Source organism: Notechis scutatus, chromosome 3 (genome assembly GCF_049901735.1).
Source record: "Notechis scutatus isolate UNSWTSFEM ecotype Mainland chromosome 3, rNotScu1.2, whole genome shotgun sequence".
NCBI lineage: Eukaryota > Metazoa > Chordata > Lepidosauria > Squamata > Elapidae > Notechis > Notechis scutatus.
In genome coordinates, this window is record NC_142011.1 from 49,796,885 (window position 1) to 49,819,638 (window position 22,754).

Here is a 22,754-nt window from a genome sequence, read left to right on the forward strand (position 1 = left end):
AAATACTGTAGGTCCATTTAATCTATAATCAAAAATTTATAACTGACAGCCATTTCTATTTGCTATCCTGGAAATTTACCTCTGCTGTTAGATCTTGTATTATCATGTTATTTATGATATTGTATTTTTATTATTAGTTGAATAATAAAAATACAATAGTTTAAATAGCTTTTCTACCTGGAAAAGCAGTTTACTGTTAAACAATAGGATATAAATTTAGAAATAAAAAGTTTACTGCAGTATGAAGAATAAGTAATAAATGTTTGCCAGTAATATCTGGTAGAAGAGATAGGAAAATGGTTATAATAAAGAACTGTGCAAAGAAAGAAGGGGAAAAATACATTTTGAGTCTGTGTCACATGTCCACCATGGCCATGCCCACCTGGGCCACACCCACCCCTGGCCCTCTGAGGTCAAACACAACTCTGATGCGGCTCTCAATGAAATTGAGTTTTACACCCCTGTTCTAGATACTGTATATTTCTAAACTTTTATACTATAGCAAAAGCAGATTTCCAAAAAGAAGTTTTCTTTGTTCTCAACTTAAAACAATATCTCTTCCTCAGTAGTGCTGAGTATAAATACGGTAGGTTAGTTCTAGGTTAATCAATAAATAGGCTAGTTCCAAAATAATTTATTTTAAATTCTTATGCATTTCCTTGACTGTTTCGCACTTCAGCAGTTATGTAAAAGGGTTTTCTCCCCTGCTGACTGAAGACAAAGTTAAGAAAAGATTATAATTCCACAATCCTAATTTAAGACAAATGAATTCTGTTCATCCAGATCTCATAGCATAAGCCATACTATAAACATGTAATGACTTTACGACTTTTGATTTACTGCCCTTTTTTGGTCAAATCATGCCTTCCTTGGTAGCTTTCTAAAAACAGTAACAGGGTCATTTTAAAAATGCTTATGGAGAAGAGAGTTCCACAGATCTTGCTCCCAAAGAAAGGGGCTTCAAACTATAACATCAGAATGCCACTAAAGAGAAGCAGGCTGAATTCCTTTAATGCAAGCGGTCATGGATTGGACAATCACTTTTTCTGCTGAGAATCATTCTCTCTCTCAAAGATAAATTCTCAGAGATTATGTAGTCAATAAAGCAAATGCAAGTAATATAGTCTCCAAACTTGGCCACTTTAAGACTTGTGGACTTCAATTCTCAGAATTCCTCAGCCAGCATAGCTGGGTGAGGAATTCTGGGAGTTGAAGTCCACAAGTTTTAAAGTGGCCAAGTTTGGAGACCCCGATATAGGGAGTTAGTCAGGGGTGGGATTCAAATTTCTTAACAACCTGTTCTGTGGGTGTGGCCTAATTTGTGGGTGTGACTTGGTGGTCATGTGACTGGGTGGGCATGGCTTGTATGTAAATATTATAAATATTTATGTAAAAGAGCAACTTTTACCCCAAAGCAGGCAAAACAGGCAGGCAGATTGAGTTGCTCACAGAATCACAGATTCACTTAGAGATCTATCTATCTGCAATCAACTATCTGAGTCTGTCACATAAAATTTGCTTGCAAGCAAACTTATAAAATATGCTAGCAAGCAAACTCACAAAATTATCTCACAACACACCATGTATGTAAATATTGAATTTTTTTATTAAAAAAAGAGCAACTTTTACCCCAAAGCAGGCAAAGCATGCAGGCAGACAGAGTTGCTCACAGAATCACAGAGTAATTTAGAGCTCTATCTACCTGCAATAGGCTACCCGAGTCTGCACTGAAAAGTTTCAGTCCTAAGAAAGGTTTGTCTCTGCTTTTAGATTAGTAGAAAGCAAGAAATCCAAGGATTTCCTGCTTTCTAGCTAATCTAAATCTCCTGGCAGAGCAGAACAGCTGATGGTCGGGGGGAAAAAAAGGAAAAATAGCAACTTACCAAACCAGGCAAGTTGGATGGCTCGCATGCCAGGTGTGAGTGGGCGGGGAGGGGCGGAGCCAGCCAGTGGAGCGATTTGCCGGTTCTCCAAGCTGAGGACAATTGTGTGTGCAGCATTTGCAAGAAATCATCAGCTGACAAGCGCTGCGCTCGGGTGCAAAGCATTTGAAAATCCTCTTGTTTCTTGCTTTTTCAACCTCAGCTGTGCCATGCAAAGCAGCTAAGGAGGGAAAAGCAAGGAATAAAGGACAGCCTAGAGCCCGGGCAGGCGGGTAGGCCAAACACCGAACCAGTTCGGTGTCAGCTGCTCTTCGCAGCCACAGGTTCTATAGAATCGGGGCGAACTGGTAGCATCCCACCCCTGGAGTCAGCTATCCCCTGGTCTTTTCTTTGCAAAAAAGGGACAGGTGGGTTTTACTGTGGGGCTTAGCTAATTCTCAGATGCAGAGGGATTAACAATTATACAACTGTAGCTTATGGAATAAACCATTACTAAGCAAACAACAGTTTAACACAATGTATGGATAAAGGAGAATATTTGTCGCTCAGGGTGGAAGGTTTCTTGGTGTTGATGATGTTATCTAGTTTGGGTAATGAAACATCTGCAGAAATAACCAAGCTCAGAGAAGCACCAACAGATACCCCACACCCAGGTCTAGGAGCAAAAAAATCAAGTTTTCAAATATGTCAGAACATTATCAAAGTGAGAGCTGTATAGATCACTACTTTAGATCTTTGGCTACAACAATGCAGCAAATCCCCAGTTTCTTTGGCTACAACAATGCAGCAAATCCCCAGTTTCTCTCTATCCTCCTCCCTATGCACCATGCAGGCTTTATTCCTCCTCTTCCTCCTCCCTGTTTGTCCATTTAAATGTTTCTTTTCTGCCTTCCTTACTTTAAAAGTCAAAAACTGATCCTTCTTTTTTTAAAAAAATGTATAAAGAGTTCTGGGGATGGAGCAAGAAATATTGGAAACATTCTATCGCCAACCTCCTTATAGACTAGCCAAACTGATTTTACTGAGTTTCATACTATTAATAACTTTGAACTTTAGACCATAACAGAATACGTGGAATTCTGCAAAAACTGCTGTAATGATGTGTGGCATGCAGTTAGCATGGCTGTCATTATCAAAAGGTAAGGATTTGATAATCATGGGATTTTTCTGACTTTTAAAAAAGTGGTATCATAAAGATTTGCAATTATAATTCTGACTGTTCTTCTGCTGTTAAGAAAGCAAGGCTATATGAAACATGTATACATGCAAGTCTGAACAGCTTCAAGTCCACTATCATGGTCATGGAACTGTGGTTAAAGTCATTCCAGATCAATTTTTAGAAGTTTCAGGAACTTAATACATTATAAATACATTAATAAATTATAAATTATAAATACATTAATACATTATAAAGACAACTTACTAATTCTTAAGGAAATTGTACCCAGAATTTTCCAGTTTTCTCTGTTAATTCTATAACACAATTTTCTCCAATTGCTTGCACTCAAATATATTATATTACATTCACCATAATTCCCAGTAAGCATAACTTTAAGCCATTATATTTTGTATACCAACACATTGTGAGCACATCAAGATTTGGGCATACTACTATAGGTCATGTTTCACACCTGTGCTGCACTGTTTTTAGCACATTTCTGAATAGAGGGCTTTCCAACAATGTGCTAATTAATTGTGGATCCCAGCAAAATTCCTGTGATATAGAATAACAATCTGTCTTGACATAAGACAAGAACACATTCAATTAATAACATTTTTCTTCTAGATAAGCCACCTAAACATGTAGCCATGCTACCCCTTGGGAGGAGACATCTTGAAGACATCTCTTTTTAAGGAACAGAGATAATTTTCTCTCTTGTATGTGCAAAGTAATTGTAAAAACAAAGAACCAACTGGTTAAAAGACATTAACCTCCCAGCAAAAACTGGAACTATCAGCTTATTAGAGTTGTATCAAAGTATCAAAGAGACTGAACTTTAGGCTATTAAAATGAGTGAAAGAGAAAAAGGCTTACCTTGTCCAAGATATACTTGTTGAGATATGGCATATATCCCTGACTTGATACTGGGCCATCATCATCATCTTTGAAATGCTCCTCCAAAGCTACAGGATCATGGGGAATACAAAGCACAGTGTAGAGGTTGTGAGAAAGCACCTGGGATAATAAGGGAACAACAAGCATTCAGTAATGAATTAGATACAATATGGGATACCATGCTTGTTTGTTTATCCTTTACATTATTGCCTCCTTCATATACTAAACAGGATGGACTTAGTGGCTGTCATTCTCACCTCCTTACTGAAATTATAATTGGCCCTATTTCTGAACAGACATATGAACAATTAGCATATCTGCAAATATGTCCACCCCCCAATATTATTAACTAGGGAAAGGGCAGATTAGATAACAAATTATTGCTGTCCCTTGTTTTAATGATTTGTTTATTTCAAAATCTGACCAAAGATAAAGTATTCAAGATTTGGGGAACCTTTCAGAACATTAACTAACATCTTACAACATCAGAATATACAGCCTTGAATGTAAAATAATGTATACAATGTTTAACCACTTCCTTCCTTCAACTAAAATGGGTTTGTATCCTTACATACAGAAGACATTCTATAACATCTGTGTGAAGACACTCCTGGCTCTGCTCATAAAACGCAATGAACCATGAGGTGATCAAAACACCAGCTGAAGATGGTGTGAGAGGAAGGATAAAGAAAACAGTGAAGAGCATCTTGGTTCTGATAGTTTTCCATTTTATTTTGGCAGAAGAAGGAATGTGTCAAGGTCAAGCTTAGCCAGGATTAATCAATTGGAACTTTCCTTCTGCAAAATTCTCTACTGATATATACAAAGCAATAGTTTGCATTTATAATTCAAAATGCACAAGTCAGAGTTTATAAGGTCCCAACCCACTTCTATGCTTAAAGTAAGCAAGCCGTACTACTGTACCTTTATTCAATTGACTATTTACAGCCCTGAGAAGTAAAAGGAACACTTTTACTGTGTTAATTAAATAATTAAATGGATTTATGGATTACAATATAATCTGTGAATCCATCTAATTATTCATTTAATATAAAGATGCAATAGAAACTCTCCCAAAGTGGAGTACAACTTCTACAATTTCCCACCCAGTAAATATTATTTCATTAATGTTTCCTCTATCAAGAATCCTTTGACTTACTTTTTGATTTACAACAGAACATGCTCACAGTGAAATCTTCTATATACACACTCAGAAATTAATAGAGTTCAGTTGGACTAGTTCCCCAAGAAAGTGTTTGCAATCTAACAGACTTAAAGATCTCTCAGGCAGAAGTGTTGACGTTGGGTATTCTCTGTGATAGCAGCCCTACTCCAAATTTCAGCCACTCTTAATATATGATTGGGGGTTGGTGGGAAATCAGGTGGTTTCTCAGCAACGAAACAAAAGAATAGTTCACATGGATGAACACACGTTATAGAGGTTCATTTGGAAGTTCATTTGGGATTTGCAGGGCCTACGTTTATGTTAATTTATCAAAGAAAGTATTTGTGTTTTGCACCGAATGCATGTAAGGGACTTCTTCATTCAAAAGGCTTGCCAAAATGGGGCCTGAAAACATTTTACCAGGAAATGGAAAAATATAAAAACCATTTTACAGAAACCGTAATAAAATAAGATTTTAAAAAATATCTGAAATGGCTAAATCTTGCACAAGAGCATACAGGATTTCAGGTAAGATTTTCAGGTGGTTTATAAAGTTGATCTATTTTTATAGCTGTTGGATGAATATTTACTTTATGATTAATTTATTTAAATAACTTTTATGGCCTCTATTACAAAAGAATACTGCTGATAGATTCAATAAAATATTTCTTAAAACATTAACATAAGGGAGTCTTGGCACATTGAAGAATAGTAAGCTTTTGTGCGCAAGGCTTATTTAATAACACATATTAGATCAAATATTTTATATACTGGATAAGTCAGTGTTGTCAAAAGGGGTTATGATGCCACAAAATTCTTATTTTTGCCATAGCAGCCTGGAAGGAGACAAGGCCATGATATTTACCAATCTAGTTTCTTTAAAAAGTATGAACAATAAATGTTTAATATTAATTGTGTTTTTTTATTTATTTTTATAATGTATATAGGTGCCTATCTCACTCAAAGGATCTGGGTGGCTTATAAGGATTATAAAACAGAAAAACAACATATAATCCTTAACATTCAAAAACAAGCAATAACTCCATCACAATGGTAAACAAGTTGATCAACAGCAGACTTCTACTCTTCTATCACAAGACTCAAATTCCTGGGGAAACCTTGCAAAAACCTAACAAGGATGGGATGATACAAATGAGATGCTGTTCCATAAGACTGCCACTGCCAAGACATGACTCCAGAGTCCAACAGTATGGCACCATTTGATAGATGGTACTTGGAGCAGGGCCTCTCTGCTAGATTTAGTGGGATGAGCAGAAACAATGGGAGAAAGGTGGTCATGTAATTAGCCTTCATCCCATGCCACCTAAGGCTTTATAGATGACACAGCTTGAACTGTATCCAAAAGCCGAATGGGAACCAATCTAGTTCATGGAGCCAATACAGTATACAGGCATGATGAAAAATGCCAAAAATTCCTATGCCACAGCATTCTAGACCAGCTGCAGCTCCCAAATTCTCTTTCAAGGGCAGCCCCATGGAGAGCAAGATACAGTAATCCAAACAAGAAGCTATTAATGAAGAAATCATCATAAGCAGGACCTACCAGTCTAGGGATGGTGCAGATGAACCCGTGCAAAACACAAACACATCAGCTACAATTCCTACCTGCTCGTGACAAAAGACAAGAGTCTAAAAGAACCCCAAAACTGTGTACCAATGTAGTGGGGAAGTGCACTCCCTACAGAGTTAAAAATGGAAGCTCCCCAGAGCCAGGAGGACTTTAACCTCACAATCAGTCTTGCCAGGATTTGATGACTCAGCTATTTGCTGCTAGAAGTATTTATACACACTTACATTATGTGCTATGTAAGACAGCAGCCAAGTGAGAGAAGTGCAAAGTTTTTTTCTTGGAGATGAAAGCAACATCGAGGGAACATGTGAAGGAGGTGCAAAACAACTGAAACTGTGAGCCTCATCTGCAAAGGATCAAGAAAATTATTTAATAGGCAGAGCGACCCACCACATTTTTCTGTGTATGCAATCCATTTAATTACACTATATGCCTTAGTTGCATTCAAGGAATTATCCAAAGGAGCAAAATGCTCTTCCAAAGTTGATCTGAAGAGGCGAAGATTTGAAAATGGGTATAACACAGAGTTACATACTCAGCGCCTGACTCTGTCTGACTGGTCCATGCCTTGCACAGGAGAAGGTTAGGCTTCTACATTCATGGTGTTTGTATTTGTTTGTTTTTAAATCTTTATGTATTGGGGGCTTTCTATAGTATTTTTCCACCTAGAGTTTCTGGGAATGGGCAGCACTCAAGCAAAAGCTAAATACTATACATCCAGCTGAGAGATCATCCAGCTGAGGAATTGTAATTGTGTTTGCTGAAATGTAAGCACATCTCTGCAATGATTTGCGATCATAAAGCAGGATCCTGAATTGCATACAGAGCTTTATTCATGTTCAAGTGAGTACAGCTATCCTTTGAATCAGATGACAACTGGAGGGAGTACGATGTAGGGGCTGCCCACTGTTCCACTATGAATCTTTCAACAATTTTCAGGCAAATGCTTGAAGTGATGGCTCCACAAAGTCGGTGCTTCTCTTCACTTGCCCTTCCTATTCAAGAAGGTAGGAAAGAGCAAAGACACAGGAAATTTCCCTAAACCTTAAAGCAATGAGGAATGATAAGACTTAAAAGGAGAAGTTCTTGAGGCCTTTACACACTAGATGGAGAGACCTAGCATTTGGCGTGAATGTGCAAAGGACTTTAACTTTCATGCAGTTTGTCATGACCCCACCAACTCTGATCAGCAACAAAGACTCCAAGAAAGAGAGAAAGGGGCTGCTAAACAGTTATTGCAGGACGTTTTTCCAGTCAATACTGCCACACTGGCATAACAACAGACATCAGGCAGATGATGCTTCACGATATTATAATCTTTAGTGACAAAATAGCTACAGAGGTGCTACATCCAGATAAAGAATCTTTCAACAATTTTGAGCTGAAGTCTATCTGTCAGGAAGGCTCTGCATCCAGAAATCCCTAATATAGCATCCCATGAGTCAGATTACCTAAAAAAAAATCACAGGGAAAGTCAGGCTGGGAATTAACTGAAAAGCAGTGACATGGTAGGTTCTGGGTCAGGGAACTGTCTCATTAAAAGCTCTCCATTTTTCATGAAGGATGCGACAGCCTGTGTAGTCAAGATGGATAAAAGGCCAAACTGCATTCCAATTTTTATTGAACAAAATTGCCTGCATGGAGCTATCCAAGGTCCTGCAATCTTACAATGACCCTACATTCCACTTTTATGGCCAAACTGCCCTTGAGTGATGGTAACATCCCGAAGGCAGATGAAACATCCAAACTATTGTTTTAAAATCTGTATAACCTTACAATTTCCCCAACCTATTTTGAGCTAATGGGCATATCTGGAATGTTGAAACAATGTGCTTTTGCAAAATGGATTACACGGGAAAATGACTCCCAGAGGGGACATGATCAGTTATAAACGGTTGGTCAAAATATTACATATCATCCTATCTATCACCACCTCATTTCACGGGATGCTCCACACTATCTTGTTTGATTTGATTTGTTTTGCTTTCTGAATTAGTAAGCATACTTCTAAATAAAGCACTGGGCTACTGCCACCTGTTGTTCTTATTTTCTGAATAAACTTAGGGGACACTTTGGGACCAAAATGAGTTCTTGGGGGAAAGGTAATGTTGGATGCTGGCACTATGCTCTGCTGCATAGCAGCTTCCTATTGTGTAGTGGGAGGGGGTGAGAGAAAGAGAGAGACAGAGAGAGAGAGAGAGAGAGAGACAGAGAAAGACACACAGAGGCAGAGAAGAGACAAAGAGAGAAAAAGAGAGAGACAGAGAGACATAGAAATCAGGCTGGGCCAATGGTAAGATCAATGGAAGAATATATAATCACGTTGGGGGCCCAGATACTATCTTGGGACTTTCTGTGGAAAATTCCTCTGTGCAATCATCCTCTTTTACTCATTGAGATTCATGATTAAACAGAGGAACTTTTTCCAGACATTAAAGGCAAGAGGACCAGAGCAGCATACCACTTATTGCTAAAATTCATTCATTCATTCATTCATTCATTCATTCGTTCATTTCCAGTAGAACCTAAATTGAGAACATGTCGAATAAAATACAGTGCAGTAACTAAAATAACAAGCAATAATTACAAGTCAGATTGTATCCATTTACATTTTTCACTCTGTTTAACTTTAAAAAAACAAACTAGGGATTGATTTTCTTAAATATTAAGTTAGAGCAGAGATTTAGAATAACCTTGAGAATGTTCCATACAGATCAGAATAGATGCATATTTATCAAAATGGTCTTTAGCAACATTGCCTTTGCATTATGCTTTTGAATATCAGTTGTTTTCATTTATTTTGTTGAGATTTTATACTATATGAGCAAGGAGACCCAGCAAGGTGTATTTATTTATTGTTTATTTGCTTATCAAATTTAGAAACCACCTATCTCTCTGTCAGAGGGAGTCTGACCAGGGTACAAATAAAACATAAAAACATAAAAACTGAATATATAACATTTAAAAAGAGGCAAAAACATTAAAAGTTAATTAAAAGGCGGGGAAGGGCCTTCGGGGAGCAAACCAGCCCCAATTGCTATATGGTGCTCTCTAAGCCCCAAGCAAGACAATGGAATATTTTTTAAAAATTTGGATTGTTTTGATTCTACGTTTACCAATGCATTCCTTTCCATTGCATGCCCCTCCTTTACTTGTTTATAATTCTGTTCAAGGCAAATCAATATTCAGTGAATATCCAAACTTACTTGGCTAAAACATGTATCAGCAAATATGGGCTGATTACAAAACTGAGCTGAGCTTCTTGCTAAACAACTGCTTTAATTCCCACTCCCAGACAGGGTTTTGTAACCTGAATTGTAACAACACCTCCTCTTTTTGAAACAGCCGACATCAGCAGCTACCTAAATTTGATAAATAAATAAATAAATAAATAGATAGATAGATATGAAATCACTGGAAGGACTGTAATGAAGAGTGTTCTTTGCTTTAATTCATAATTGCAGCTGTGCTACTCCCAGTGCTTCCTGGGCAGGAAACTTGTTGATTATGACCTGCTTAATAATTAGTTACTTTCAAATATTCATTTCTCTTTCTCTCTCTTTTTTTCTACTGATGTGTCTGGTTTTTCGAAAAACACATGGCTTCAATGTTTTCACTAGTTTGCTAGGGCTTCTTCACAGAGCAGGTGGACAGAAAACTCAGCTCAATGGTATACAATCCCATCGTGTTTCATGTCTTCTACAGATTGTGGCTAAATTCAGTACAGTAATGTTCATCCCAGGGCGGGCAACAAGCACGCTTAAAGCTTGAAGCATTTGCTAATTTAGAGGTAGTCCTTGATTTACAACTGTTCATTAAATGTTGGTTATGACAGCCTCAGAAAAAGTGATGTACAACCTGTACTCACACTTATGACATTTGTACCACCCTCAGGGTCACATGATCACAGTCTGGATGCTTAGCAACCAGCTCACATTTACAACTGTTTACAGCATCTTGCCAGTCACAACATGATTTGTGACCTTTTTTTTTTTTGCCAATTTCTATCAAAAAAGCCCCCCACCCATTGGGGAAGCTGGATTTGATTAACAACAATATGATTCACTTACTGATCACTGTAAAATTGTCATGAAAACAGGTCCAACTTGACTAATGACCACATTGATTTACATCGGAAATTCCAATCCTGACTTGTGGCCTCCAGTCAAGAACTACTTGTAATGCTGATGCAAAAGGACTTGCTTGTTTGTTCATTGTTGTTCTTTGTCAGTTTCAGTGTTGTCTTTCAGAGCAGAAGCACCCTCGCTGAGGGAACAGATCTAAGATTCTGATGGGCAGGTAAAAGTCATGACCTGAAAGTCCTTTGCCCAGTTTCGACTTCTACTTTTGCAGCTCTACTCAAAGAAGTAGGTTCCTACACCAATTATTTTGCCCTCATCACTACATGATTAGACTGTATTATATTAGAATGATTAGACTGTAACAGCATTGCCAAAAAGGCATTAAGAGTTGTAAATCTAATCTTACAGAGCTTTTCCTCCCGAAATATAGAATTGCTAACTAGGCCATACAAAACCTTTGCTAGACCAATACTCAAATACAGCTCATCTATCTGGAATCCGCACAGTATATCAGACATTAATACAATTGAGCAAGTCCAGAAATATTTCACGAGAAGAATACTACACTCCTCTGCTCGCAACAGAATACCCTATATCACCAGGCGTGAAATTTTGGGCTTGGACAACCTTGAATTACACCGCCTATGGTTGGACTTAAGCGTAGTACACAAAATTATTTGCTACAATGTCCTACCAGTCAATGACTACTTCAATTTCAACCGCAACAGTACAAGAGCACACAACAGATACAAACTCAATGTTAACCACTCCAAACTTGATTGCAGAAAGTATAACTTCAGCAACAAAGTGGTCAATGCCTGGAATGCACTACCTGACTCTGTTGTTACCTCCTCTAACCCCCATTCCTTTAACCTTAAAGTATCCACTACTGACCTCACCCAATTCCTAAGAGATCTGTAAGGGGCGTGCATAAGTGCACAATCGTGCCTACCGTCCCTGTCCTATTGTCCCCATTTATTCGTACCTATTTCCTGTATTCCTACTCATGTTTATACTTGTACCTATTATCTTCTAAGTGATTGACAAATCAAATAAATAAATAAAAAATAAATATTATAATATACTCTTTCTGGGGTTGCCTTGGATGACCAGGTACACTCAGGTACAAAATACATATTCATTAGCTCTGGTGCAAAAAGGAGAGGAAGAAGTAAAAAGGTGTTCCAACATGGAGTCACTCCGTGGAAGGAAATACAAAGATCAAATCACTGAAATTTTTAATCTACTGACTCCCAAGGAAATGTAGTTAGTCCAGCAAGATTCTTGTAAAATAGGAGCTCAACAATAAAGAAACTGTTTGGCTATTCATGGAGTTGTTCTGGTTCCTTGTGCCTGACCCTGGGATTAGTCATTAATAATAGTTTGAGCAAATATAGTTGAAAGAAAAAAGCAGAGAAAAGCAGACAAGTCTCTTATTAATTCAGTGTTGGTTTACAGAAAGGATCTACTCACACACACTTAACAAAATCTCCAAGCAACCAGAAATTCTATTTTTTCAAATTCCCAAATCAGGCAAAACTATATTAAACAAATATCAATCAAAACTTTTACAGGCATCCTTTAGCATTGTGTGAAATTTTGAAATACAGATTGTGGAATTAGTCTACAGGCATCTGGGATAGAGCTGGTGCGGCTTTCACTGCACAAGTTCTTTTTCTCAAATCAATAACAAAAGAAGAGGGAAGGGGATAATTCAGATTTGGACATAGGTGAAAGGTGAAAGAGAAGTCACAGGTGAAAGGATTACCTGTTCTAGAATGAATTTAAAACCAGACATATTGCTGGAAGGCAAAAATCACGACATTCCACTTTACTTACATGTTATGAAATCACTGGAAAGGCAATTATGTTTGGAATGATCAATGATAAAAGAAAACAAGGCCACAAAAAAAAAACCATGGTGACTAGATACAAACCAGAGCATTAAATTAAATTGAAAGAAGCCATACACGATTGGAAAATGTAGAAAGAGATGATTTATAGAATTGCTGAGAATTGGACATGATTGAATAGATAGGATCATCATCAACCCTGATTTATATCCAATGTCCGTTGTGAATAAAGAGTGTTACAAATGCTAATTCTGAATCTCAGAGAAAATCCCTCCACATATTTTATTGTGCTAAGGGAAGGGTAGAAGAATCTCACTCTATTGCTTCAGGCAGGTGGTAGATAAGCATTCTGGCCACTTTCCTGATCTTTAGCATACTGGACTTGTTCTCTAGGATGAATGAAGAATTATATTTGGCTTTTGTGTGGCACAGAACCAGGCTCTAAAACTGGCGCCAGCATGAATCGAGGCGGAATATTTAATGCAAGAGGAGAATGCCAATAACTTTTCTTCCCAATGACCGGGGTGCTTTGAGAGATTGCTAAGTCTGGAATGATCCTTCTGGCTTCAACCCAGAAGTTTGCCTCAAATGCTAAATTGTGACAAGTTGCTGGTTTTTTTTTTGAAGAACAAAGGGTAGGATTCCAACGTTCTGTAAGTCAAAGGGAAGAAGTACCACTTTATTGTCAGGATAAAAGACACTCTTTTAGAAATCTTCAATAGATTTAGTCCATGTAAACTGTTTTTATTGTCCCTTCGCAAAAGTTTCAGTGCCACTTTGATAAGGATTTCAAAGTGCTGGATTTAGAATTGTTCACAGGAGTAAAAATAGTCAAGGCCATTTCTGAAAGGGTGCAACCAAGATCCTGACATTTTACGTGTGTTCAATGTTCAATGGGGCATAAAAAAAGGGTTCGGCTTCAATCACATGGTCATGGTCCCCATTTTGACTTTTTTGACTCTCTGCCTCTAGGATACCTCTGTTTGGATTTTACGTAGGGAAATGAAGAATCCACACTGTAATAAGAACACCACAAACTGCCACAGGGACATTGTACACTTTAGCCATCTATCCTTTCCCAAACAGAGTTCTATATCTGTGAAACAGAATCAACAATAACCAGCATTATAGATTTATCACAAAGTTGAAAAGAAGGAAATTATGAGAAGAATTTTAACTCATGTGGTTGGTGTAAGGAAAAATAGGATCATACCGCATGCAGAACAAAGAACTCCTTGAAGGAGGATTAGGGTATAAATATGCTTGAAAGCAGAATAATTGTTGAGGGACAACCACATGCAGAATTCATGCCATAGCATTTCCATTCAATGGGAACAGTTAGTAACAGGGAACAGGGAAGACTTTTACACGAGAACCTGAAGAGCCACTTCCACTCCAAATAAATCAGACGTTTCCCCGTTTTTTCTTTTTGCAAACCACCAACTATGTCATCATCAAAAGTTTTGGAATGCTATTACATTAACCTGTACTGATGTCACAGGTACATATTCCATGAGATATGTATTTACTCATGAGATGTATAATTGCCCCAGGTGGCATTCATGAAACCCCAATACTACATATAATAATATAAAAAAGATTTAAATGGCTGGAATTTGGCATGATCACCAAGTCTCACAGGATTTTAGTCCTGCTTGAAATCTTGAAAGTAAAGAAGGCTAAATCATGAAAGTTTTCAGAGATCATGGTCATTTAAATAAATAAATAATATAAAATTGACAGACAACTACAGACTTGTAGTTCCTTCATGGACTACAGGTAGCTCCCTAAAGACTGAGAAGTAAACAACTATGGACTAGATAAATAGGATCTCAGCAGAAGCTGACAATTACCTGCCTAATGGGAGATTTCCCTAGCACATTCTTAAGAGGTATAATAAATAAAATTAATTAATTATACACTTGAAATATATTTTCTAAGCCATCAAATTTCATCTCCATTCCATGGGGAATCTAGAACTACCAGTAGTCTATCTTATACTTCAGGATCTGCAGAAGAGTACCTATTACACATTAGCATAGGTAGTGATTTACGCCTGGTTGCTTATGAAGTAAAAAAAAAGTTACTTATAATCCATCCTCGAAATTATGACAGCCATGCCATTTCTGTGATCACATGATTGCATTTCGGGCACTTGGCAGCCAGTTCATATTTATGACTGACTGCTGCATCCCATGGACATATGATTGTGTTTTGCCATTTCCAGCAAAAATGCAAATTACATAATCTGGATTCGAATTTACAGCTATGTGATTTGCTTAATAATGATCAGTGACTTAATAATCATAAAAAATATGGAGTACCTGTAGAATGTAGAAATGTTTCATGTTCATATTTTGGGGCTATGTTTGCAATGAAAAGTAGGTCAGCACATTTATATTCCAGTGTACAATCACTACCAGCTCCACAAATTAAACCTTTTTCAGTCATTTGCTATTGTTATTTTAAATAAACGAATAATTTAATACCACCAGTTTGTATATCAGAAGAGCACTTTCAATATTCAGCCACAGCTGAACTTGCAGGTATTACATTTTTGCGGGGGTGGGGGTGGGATCTCTTTTCTTTTAAAGGACTACTGATACATAGGTGTTGTTAGAATGAAGACAGATCAGGCTTTTAGAATTACACTTTTCTCTTGCAGTCTCCCATCTGTTCCCACATAAAATTAAACAGGAAGATAAAGCTGCTTCTGATCTGGATACTAAAATCTGCTGGTAAACTTGACAGATCAAATCTCCGTGAGCCTTTGTTCTAGGAGGCCATTTTCAGACCACACAAACCTTCCCCCACGTTCTCTGCAAAACTGCAGAATCTCCTGAGGTTGAGAGAAGCTCAGCATGTAATGAAGTATAATCTGGAGAATTATGAGTAGCTCTTCCTGAATGCTAAACCATGCAGTAGGCAATGCGCCAGATTCAGGACTCTTTGAAAAACCATCTTATCTTCTAAATTCTCAGTGATGCAAAAAATATTTGGGGTGAAGAGGGGGAGCTACAAGCAGTGGTAGTCACAAACAATGATCAGCTACTGAGCCAAGCTAACATCTGTGGACATTTTCCTAATAAAGAATACTGTTAATGAGATTCTCAAAGGATGGCTCATCCAGAACAATGCTGCTTCTATCTTCGTATTGTCCTCCCTACTTTGTGATTGGTTATTGCTCAAAACTGGAGGGCAGGGGGAGTGAAGAACACAAAAGATATGATCAAGAGTGAAAGCATAGGCTGAGATTAAAGAGTAAAGCTGAAATGTTTAGGCAAAGCAGATTTGCTTTTGCTATCACCAACTCTTTGCTTCAACTTCGGCTCAGAAGCTGTATTGACTGATTGAGTCAAGCCAACATTTAAAGTGTGGAGTTAATAACACAAGTTTAAAATTATCAAACACCTTGACTTTTAATTTGTAGACTTATATCAGCTTAATAGATTTCTACCTTCAGCAAAAATAAGATTTCTACCTTCTGCACAGTCTTGAAATTATAATCTTAATCAATTATAATCATATACATACATGTGGATCTGTGCTATATGGCCATGCTTCAGAAAGACCAACATGTTTGTATGTATGTATGCAAATTATTTTTGTCCCACAGTTCCTCCATTATGTTCAGGGTGACGTATATAGGTCTCCTGTTGTATTGGTCTAGACGGACATACCAGGCAGACACTGGAGCTGAAGAATAACGTTTCTTTATTTGAAGCAGTAACAGATTAACTTGGCTGCCCAGCTGGGCTGGCAGCCGGCTGGCTGGAGCCGGAGCCCCAACTGCCCAGTTGATGCCGTTTGACAGCTCCTTATATAGTCTGCTGTCAAACGGCACCAACCAATGGGAACAGTAAGATGGTCCCGCTCAAAATGCGGACCAGGTTGAAGACTTAGCTAGTCAGGGACACAACACCCCTTTCCCTAGCTAAGGACATGCGCTGCCCAGCCTTTTGGGAATACAATGGTATAACCAGGGAATTGAACTAGTGAGGAAATTGAACTAGTGGCCAGGACGAGCACCTGGCCTGGGAAGGAGACCCTGACAAACGTGGCAAGCAACCCTGCCCAGGTGACCTCCCGCCTGTGGCGGAGTAGGGGCCCCCACATCCCAAGGGTTGTGGGTCAAATACTGACAGCTGCCTGCCTTGGAACCAACGCTGCAGAGATGGCAGGTCTAGCTGTGGCTTGCACAAAAATGGCACCCCACCTGTCACAAGGCAGGAGCCTGAGAAGGGGAACCAGATAAGATGGTGAATAAACCTGTCTGGTGACTGCCTGCATGGGGTAGGGCAGAGGTGCCTGAACCCTAAGGCTGGAGGCTCGTTGTGCTCTCCTGGCCCCCTTGGAACAAGAACATCCAACCTCCCACCTACCTAGCTTTCGCCCCCTGGGGAGGTGTAGTGCTAATGACAAGGGAGACAAGCCAAGGTGGGAGAGACCCTGGAGGTGGGTGCATGGAACTTCCTTGTTCAACGCCTGACACCCCCTCCCCTAAATACCGGATCCATCCCCCAGAGCCATTGGAAAGGGGGGGCAGGGAGAATTTTTATTATCTGCATCTCTGCAGAGCCAATGGCTGCACCCATGTCCACAATGGTGAAAAGCCTGAAATGGAGAAAGGCCTGGAGCTGAACGCAGCAGGCCCACGAAGAGCTGCACCGCAGTAGGCCCATCGCCGGCAGCCGGTGGAAGTCGAGGAGGCGCTCGGGCTGTCGGCGGCCACGGCGGAGGCGGCAGCGGCGGCGATGGCCGGGACGGGAGGCGACTGCAGCGGAGGCGCGGCGGCTGCGAGAGAGACGACGGCTGCGGATGCTGCGCGGCGGCGGCGGCAGAACGGAGGCCGCGGCGGCGGCAGGAGAGGCGCGGCGCGGCGGCGGAGCGAGGCGACGGCTGTGGAGGCCCGCGACGGCGGCGGCAGAAGAAGCGGAGGCGCGGCGGCGGAGCGGGCCGCAGCGGCGGTAGAACGGAGGCCGCGGTGGCGGCAGGAGAGCGGAGGCCGCGGCGGTGGCGGCAGCGAGGCGCGCGGCGGCGGCAGAACGGAGGCGCGGCGGCTGAAGAGCGGAGGCCGCGGCGGCGGCGGCAGCGTAGGCTGCGGCGGCGGCAGAACGGAGGCGGCGGCGGCTGAGAGCGGAGGGGGCGGCGGCTGAAGAGCGGAGGCGCGGTGGCGGCTGAAGAACGGAGGCCGCGGCGGCAGCAGAAAAGCGGAGGCGCGGCGGCGGCAGCGGAGGCCGCAGCGGCGGCTGAAGAGTGGAGACAGCGCGGCGGCGGCTGAAGAACGGTGGCGCGGCGGCTGAATAGCGGAGGCGCAGCGGCGGCTGAAGAACGGTGGCGCGGCGGCTGAAGAGCGGAGGCCGCAGCGGCGGCAGAAGAGCGGAGGCGCGGGCGGCGGTAGCAGCGGAGGCCGCAGCGGCGGCTGAAGAGCGGATGACGCGCGGGCGGCGGTTGAAGAACGGAGGCCGTGGCGGCGGCAGCGGCGGCGGCGGCGGAAGAGCGGAGGCAGCGCGGCGGCGGCTGAAGAGCGGAGGCGCAGCGGCTGAAGAGCGGAGGCCGCGGGCGGCGGCAGCGGCGGCCGCAGCGGCGGCGGAGAAGAGCGGAGGAGCGGCGGCGGCTGAAGAGCGGATGGCCGCGGCGGCGGCAGCGGAGGCGCCGGCGTCTTGGCGGGAGCGGCTGTCGGGTCGCGCGGCGGCGGCAGCGGCAGCGACGGTAACAGCGGCCGGATCGGTGGGGGGTGGAAGTGGTCTCGCCGGCCTTCACGGCCTTGAGGCGAAATCTGGACCTCTGCTAGAGGCTGTAGGCTTTGCGCTCTTGTAGCGCCCACGGGTGGGGTTTTTTCGCCAGCCTTCACGGGCCTTGAGGCGACGTCTGTTCCTCGACTGGGGAGGCTTTTCAGACTTCTGCGCTTTTGGTAGCGCCAACGGGGTTTCGCCAGCCTTCACGGGCCTTGAGGCGACGTCTGTTCCTCGACTGGGAGGCTTTTCAGACTTCTGCGCTTTTGGTAGCGCTAACAGGGGTGCCTTTCGCACGGGAGGCTAGAGTGCCTGTCAGGCAGTAACTTTCTCCTCAGCTCAGGAGACTTCTTTTCCTCAGCTCGGGAGACTTTCTTCTCAGCTCAGGGAGACTTCTTTCCTCAGCTGAGGAGGCTCTTTAAATTTGGCGCGCGCAGAGACTGTCTGCGGCTCCAGACATTCTGTGGCTTCAGCTCTTTCTTCAGTGACTTAGCTTCTTGCCTGGGTGTCTCTTCTGACATCCCATCCTCGTCGCCAGAGTTGTATTGGTCTAGACGGACATACCAGGCAGACACTGGAGCTGAAGAATAACGCTTTCTTTATTTGAAGCAGTAACAGATTAACTTGGCTGCCCAGCTGGGCTGGCAGCCGGCTGGCTGGAGCCGGAGCCCCAACTGCCCAGTTGATGCCGTTTGACAGCTCCTTATATAGTCTGCTGTCAAACGGCACCAACCAATGGGAACAGTAAGATGGTCCCGCTCAAAATGCGGACCAGGTTGAAGACTTAGCTAGTCAGGGACACAACATCTCCTCTTGTATTTTATCCTTCAGGAATGTTTATTCTTGCAACACACTTCAGTAATAGTCCAAGCAATGAGAAACAGATTCACCCATGATTTTTTTTTAAAGTGAGAATATGTAATGGCATGTAAAAATAACCTCGACAGAGAGAGATGCGATCAGGTAGCCTACAACAGTAATGGGGGTGGGATAAGAGGCCCAGAAGAGAGCCTTTCTGGGGGTGGGGGAGAGAAATACTTTCCGTTTCAGAGCTTTCTCTTAATGTAAGCTTATAATAACGTAGAATCATCTCTTTGAGTTGTGTTTCCTATCAGATCCACCTTGTAAGACTGACAGAATTGGAGTGTATTTTCAGTGCTTTATGGTAGTGCTTTATTATGAAATATGGAAATATTACTGTAGTCCCCACACTTTACAAATATAAGTAGTCCTTGACTTATGGCCACAATTGAGCCCAAAATTTCTATTGTTAAGTGAGAATTTGTTAAGTGAGATTTGTCCCTTTTTACGACATTTCTTGCCACAGTTGACGACATTTCTTGCCACAGTTGTTAAGTGAATCACTGCAGTTAATAAGTTAGTAACACAGTTGGTAAATGAAACTGGCTTCCCCATTGACTTTGCTTGTCAGAAGGTCGCAAACGGTGATCATATGACCCCGGGACACTACAATAGTCGTAAGTATGAACCAGTTACCAAGGACCTGAATTTTGGTCACATGATCATGGGGATGATGCAAAGGTTGTAACTGTGAAAACAGGTCATAAGTCACTTTTTTCACTGCTGTTGTAACTTTGAAGGGTCACAAAATAAACGGCTGAAGCTCTTAGACTACTCAATTCTAATATTCTTTGTGCTCAGAATATGATTAAGTAATACAATAATTATTATTCTGAAATAATAAATAAAGAAGTTAACTTTCTATTAATAGCAGGAATGTTTTGTTTAATAATCATTTGAATCAAGCAGGGCACTTAATTCTTGTACATCCTTATTAAAACAACAGGTAAAAAGAGCATCTTATTCTTCTGCTCTGAGTTAGCGAAGAAAGGACATCGCTTCTTCCTGGGCATATAAATCAGTGAAGAAAGCATGCTTCTGTTCATTAAAATTGGAGAATCCAAACAAGAGTTCTCAATGGGAGTGCATTATTTTCCCAGCATGTGAAAATCTAAAGCCAAGGTAGATGGATGTCTGTTTTACTTAGCTGGGCCTAGCTGCAAGTGGGAGCAATTAGGCAACATGTATCAACTGACTTTCTCATTCAAATTAAGCTACAATTTGAAAGAGCTGAGTTATCATTTCATGTAAACTGGATGCTATATTCTCCTCAAATTCTTTTTTTTTTTAAATTAACATAATTATAGCAGACACAATGAATTATATTTTTAGATTAGGTGTTAACTCTAATTCAGCCAATTAAAGCATGTGAAAAGGGCATGAATTAATTTAGAGCCATATTTAATTTTCCCATCATAACTTTGCTATAAGGTAAAATATTTTATCTGGCACTAATAGATTAAATCAGAAACTTCAAATATACAGACTGTAAAATGATTTAGAAAAGAGAGAAAGAACAGATCAAATAAGTCCTATCTTGTTGCAACATGCAAAACATACCGCCAACAAAATCTTTCTGCACTTACAAACCCCATCTTTCAATTGAAAATTATAGCTGTGAATGCAGTTGTACTTTTTATGTTAAATATTTTCCTATAATTTCAGCCTTAAAAGCTTTTAATCTCTTGGTCAAACTTTTACAAAGAATAGGGTTCTGGAAATATGCAGTGTAGGAGAGGTACAAGTCTAACGTCTGAAAAATTAATGAATGTTGAGTTGGAGTCTGCATGAAAATGCTTCAAGCCACATTCACTAATTCCACACAAAGAAAAGCTCTCATTCTTCCATTCTGAGTGGGCAAATATCTGACATTATTTTCATGGCAGAGGTGCTAACAAATCAGGAGATAATGTTGTCAAGTTATATAAATTGTGGGAACAGGTAATAATTCTGGATGGTTACAGAAATAGCAAAAAATCTCTGAAAATCAGGGAAGACAGTTACTTTAAAAAATATGGGTCAGTGCAAGCAGATGACACATTGGCAGAATATATAATTAATTTCATATTTACTGTACCATAAACAGATAAATTTCTGAGGACAGAGGACACATTTGAAACTGACAGTATATCTGGATGCTCTCAAAAAACAGCTGTCAAATAGACAGTTCCCAGTTCACAATAAGATTGTTACAGTGGACATGATCAGTCACAAAATATAATTTATCAACAGACAACCTGATGAAATTGATTGCTGCTACTTAGTCCAATACGCTACCTCCTCCTACTAGCAAAAATTCCCTTTTCAGTTTTTTGAGGAAAGAAATAAAAAAGAAACCTGGCAATATTATATATAAGTCTGTGGTATGCCCACCTGTGAAATAGTATCCCCATTTCTAATTATTAAAAGAATGCTGAAGAAATACAAAGCATTTTTTTCAATGTTGCAAAAGAGCAGTCAGATAGAGATGGGACAGGAGTGATTCCATTAGGACTATCACAAACTCCATATTTACTCCTTGATCATTTTCATCCCTGGTTCTCCAAACTCATCAACAGTGTACGGAGATAGGCTTCAAAACACGAACTTCTGCACATATGCATACCTAAAAGCAAGCACTGACTACTAGAAAATCAAGAGTCCTCTATAACTAAAACAGAAAGAAACATTTTACTGATGACATTGAAAACATTATGTGTGTCCCCACAGGAAGCATCTCTGAAACACTCATGACAGTTTTTATAATGTTGAGAAGGAACAAACCACAAAGAGCCTAGATATGTAATCTCATGCAGCTAAGATTATTTTTTATTTAGCAATAAAACACGGGTGTATCACCACCTCCATTTGTGTTCCTCAACAGCTGGTGTTCAAAAGTAAACTCTCCCCGAATTCAGGGAGGGCACACATCATGGCTAGTAGCCACTGATAGCCTTATTTATAATGAATTTTAACACCTTCTGAATTGCTGTACAGGCCTCACAAAAACAGTAAAAGCATATAAACAAGAAACAGAAAGATGCCGTAAGATTCCTGTCAAACAGACAACAAATGGTCAAAATTGGGAGCATCTTATCAAATTCTGTACCTGTCAACACTGTCCCCCAAGGCAGTGTTCTAGGACCAACTCTCTTCATACTCTACATAAATGACCTCTGTGATCTTATCAAGAGCAACTGCGTTCCCTTCGCTGATGATGTAAAGCTATTCAACACCACAGACAATACTGCTACCCTTCAAAAAGACCTCGACTGTGTATCAGAATGGTCAAACAAATGGCAACTTCAAATCTCAACAAATAAATGCTCTGTCTTACATATTGGCAAAAAAAAAATCAGAAAATAAAATACAGGCTGAATAGTCAAGACCGTGTTGATGATCCAAACTCTGTCAAGGATCCTGGAATACTTATCTCTAATGATCTAAGTGCTAGAGCCCACTGTAACTACATAGCCAAAAAGGCGTTAAGAGTTCTTAACCTAATCTTACGTAGATTTTTCTCTGGTAATATTACACTACTAACTAGAG

At 40.6% G+C, this 22,754-nt stretch overlaps 1 protein-coding gene across 1 annotated transcript in view; it reads right to left on the bottom strand.

Moving 5' to 3' along the window:
* The window catches only part of DEF6 (DEF6 guanine nucleotide exchange factor), a 71,186-nt gene that overhangs the window by 45,242 nt on the left and 3,190 nt on the right, over positions 1–22,754 (bottom strand). Inside the window, exon 2 of the mRNA XM_026680404.2 lies at positions 3,919–4,059. Within this exon, the coding sequence (XP_026536189.1) occupies positions 3,919–4,059 (141 nt within the window). The remainder of the gene's footprint in view (positions 1–3,918; positions 4,060–22,754) is intronic.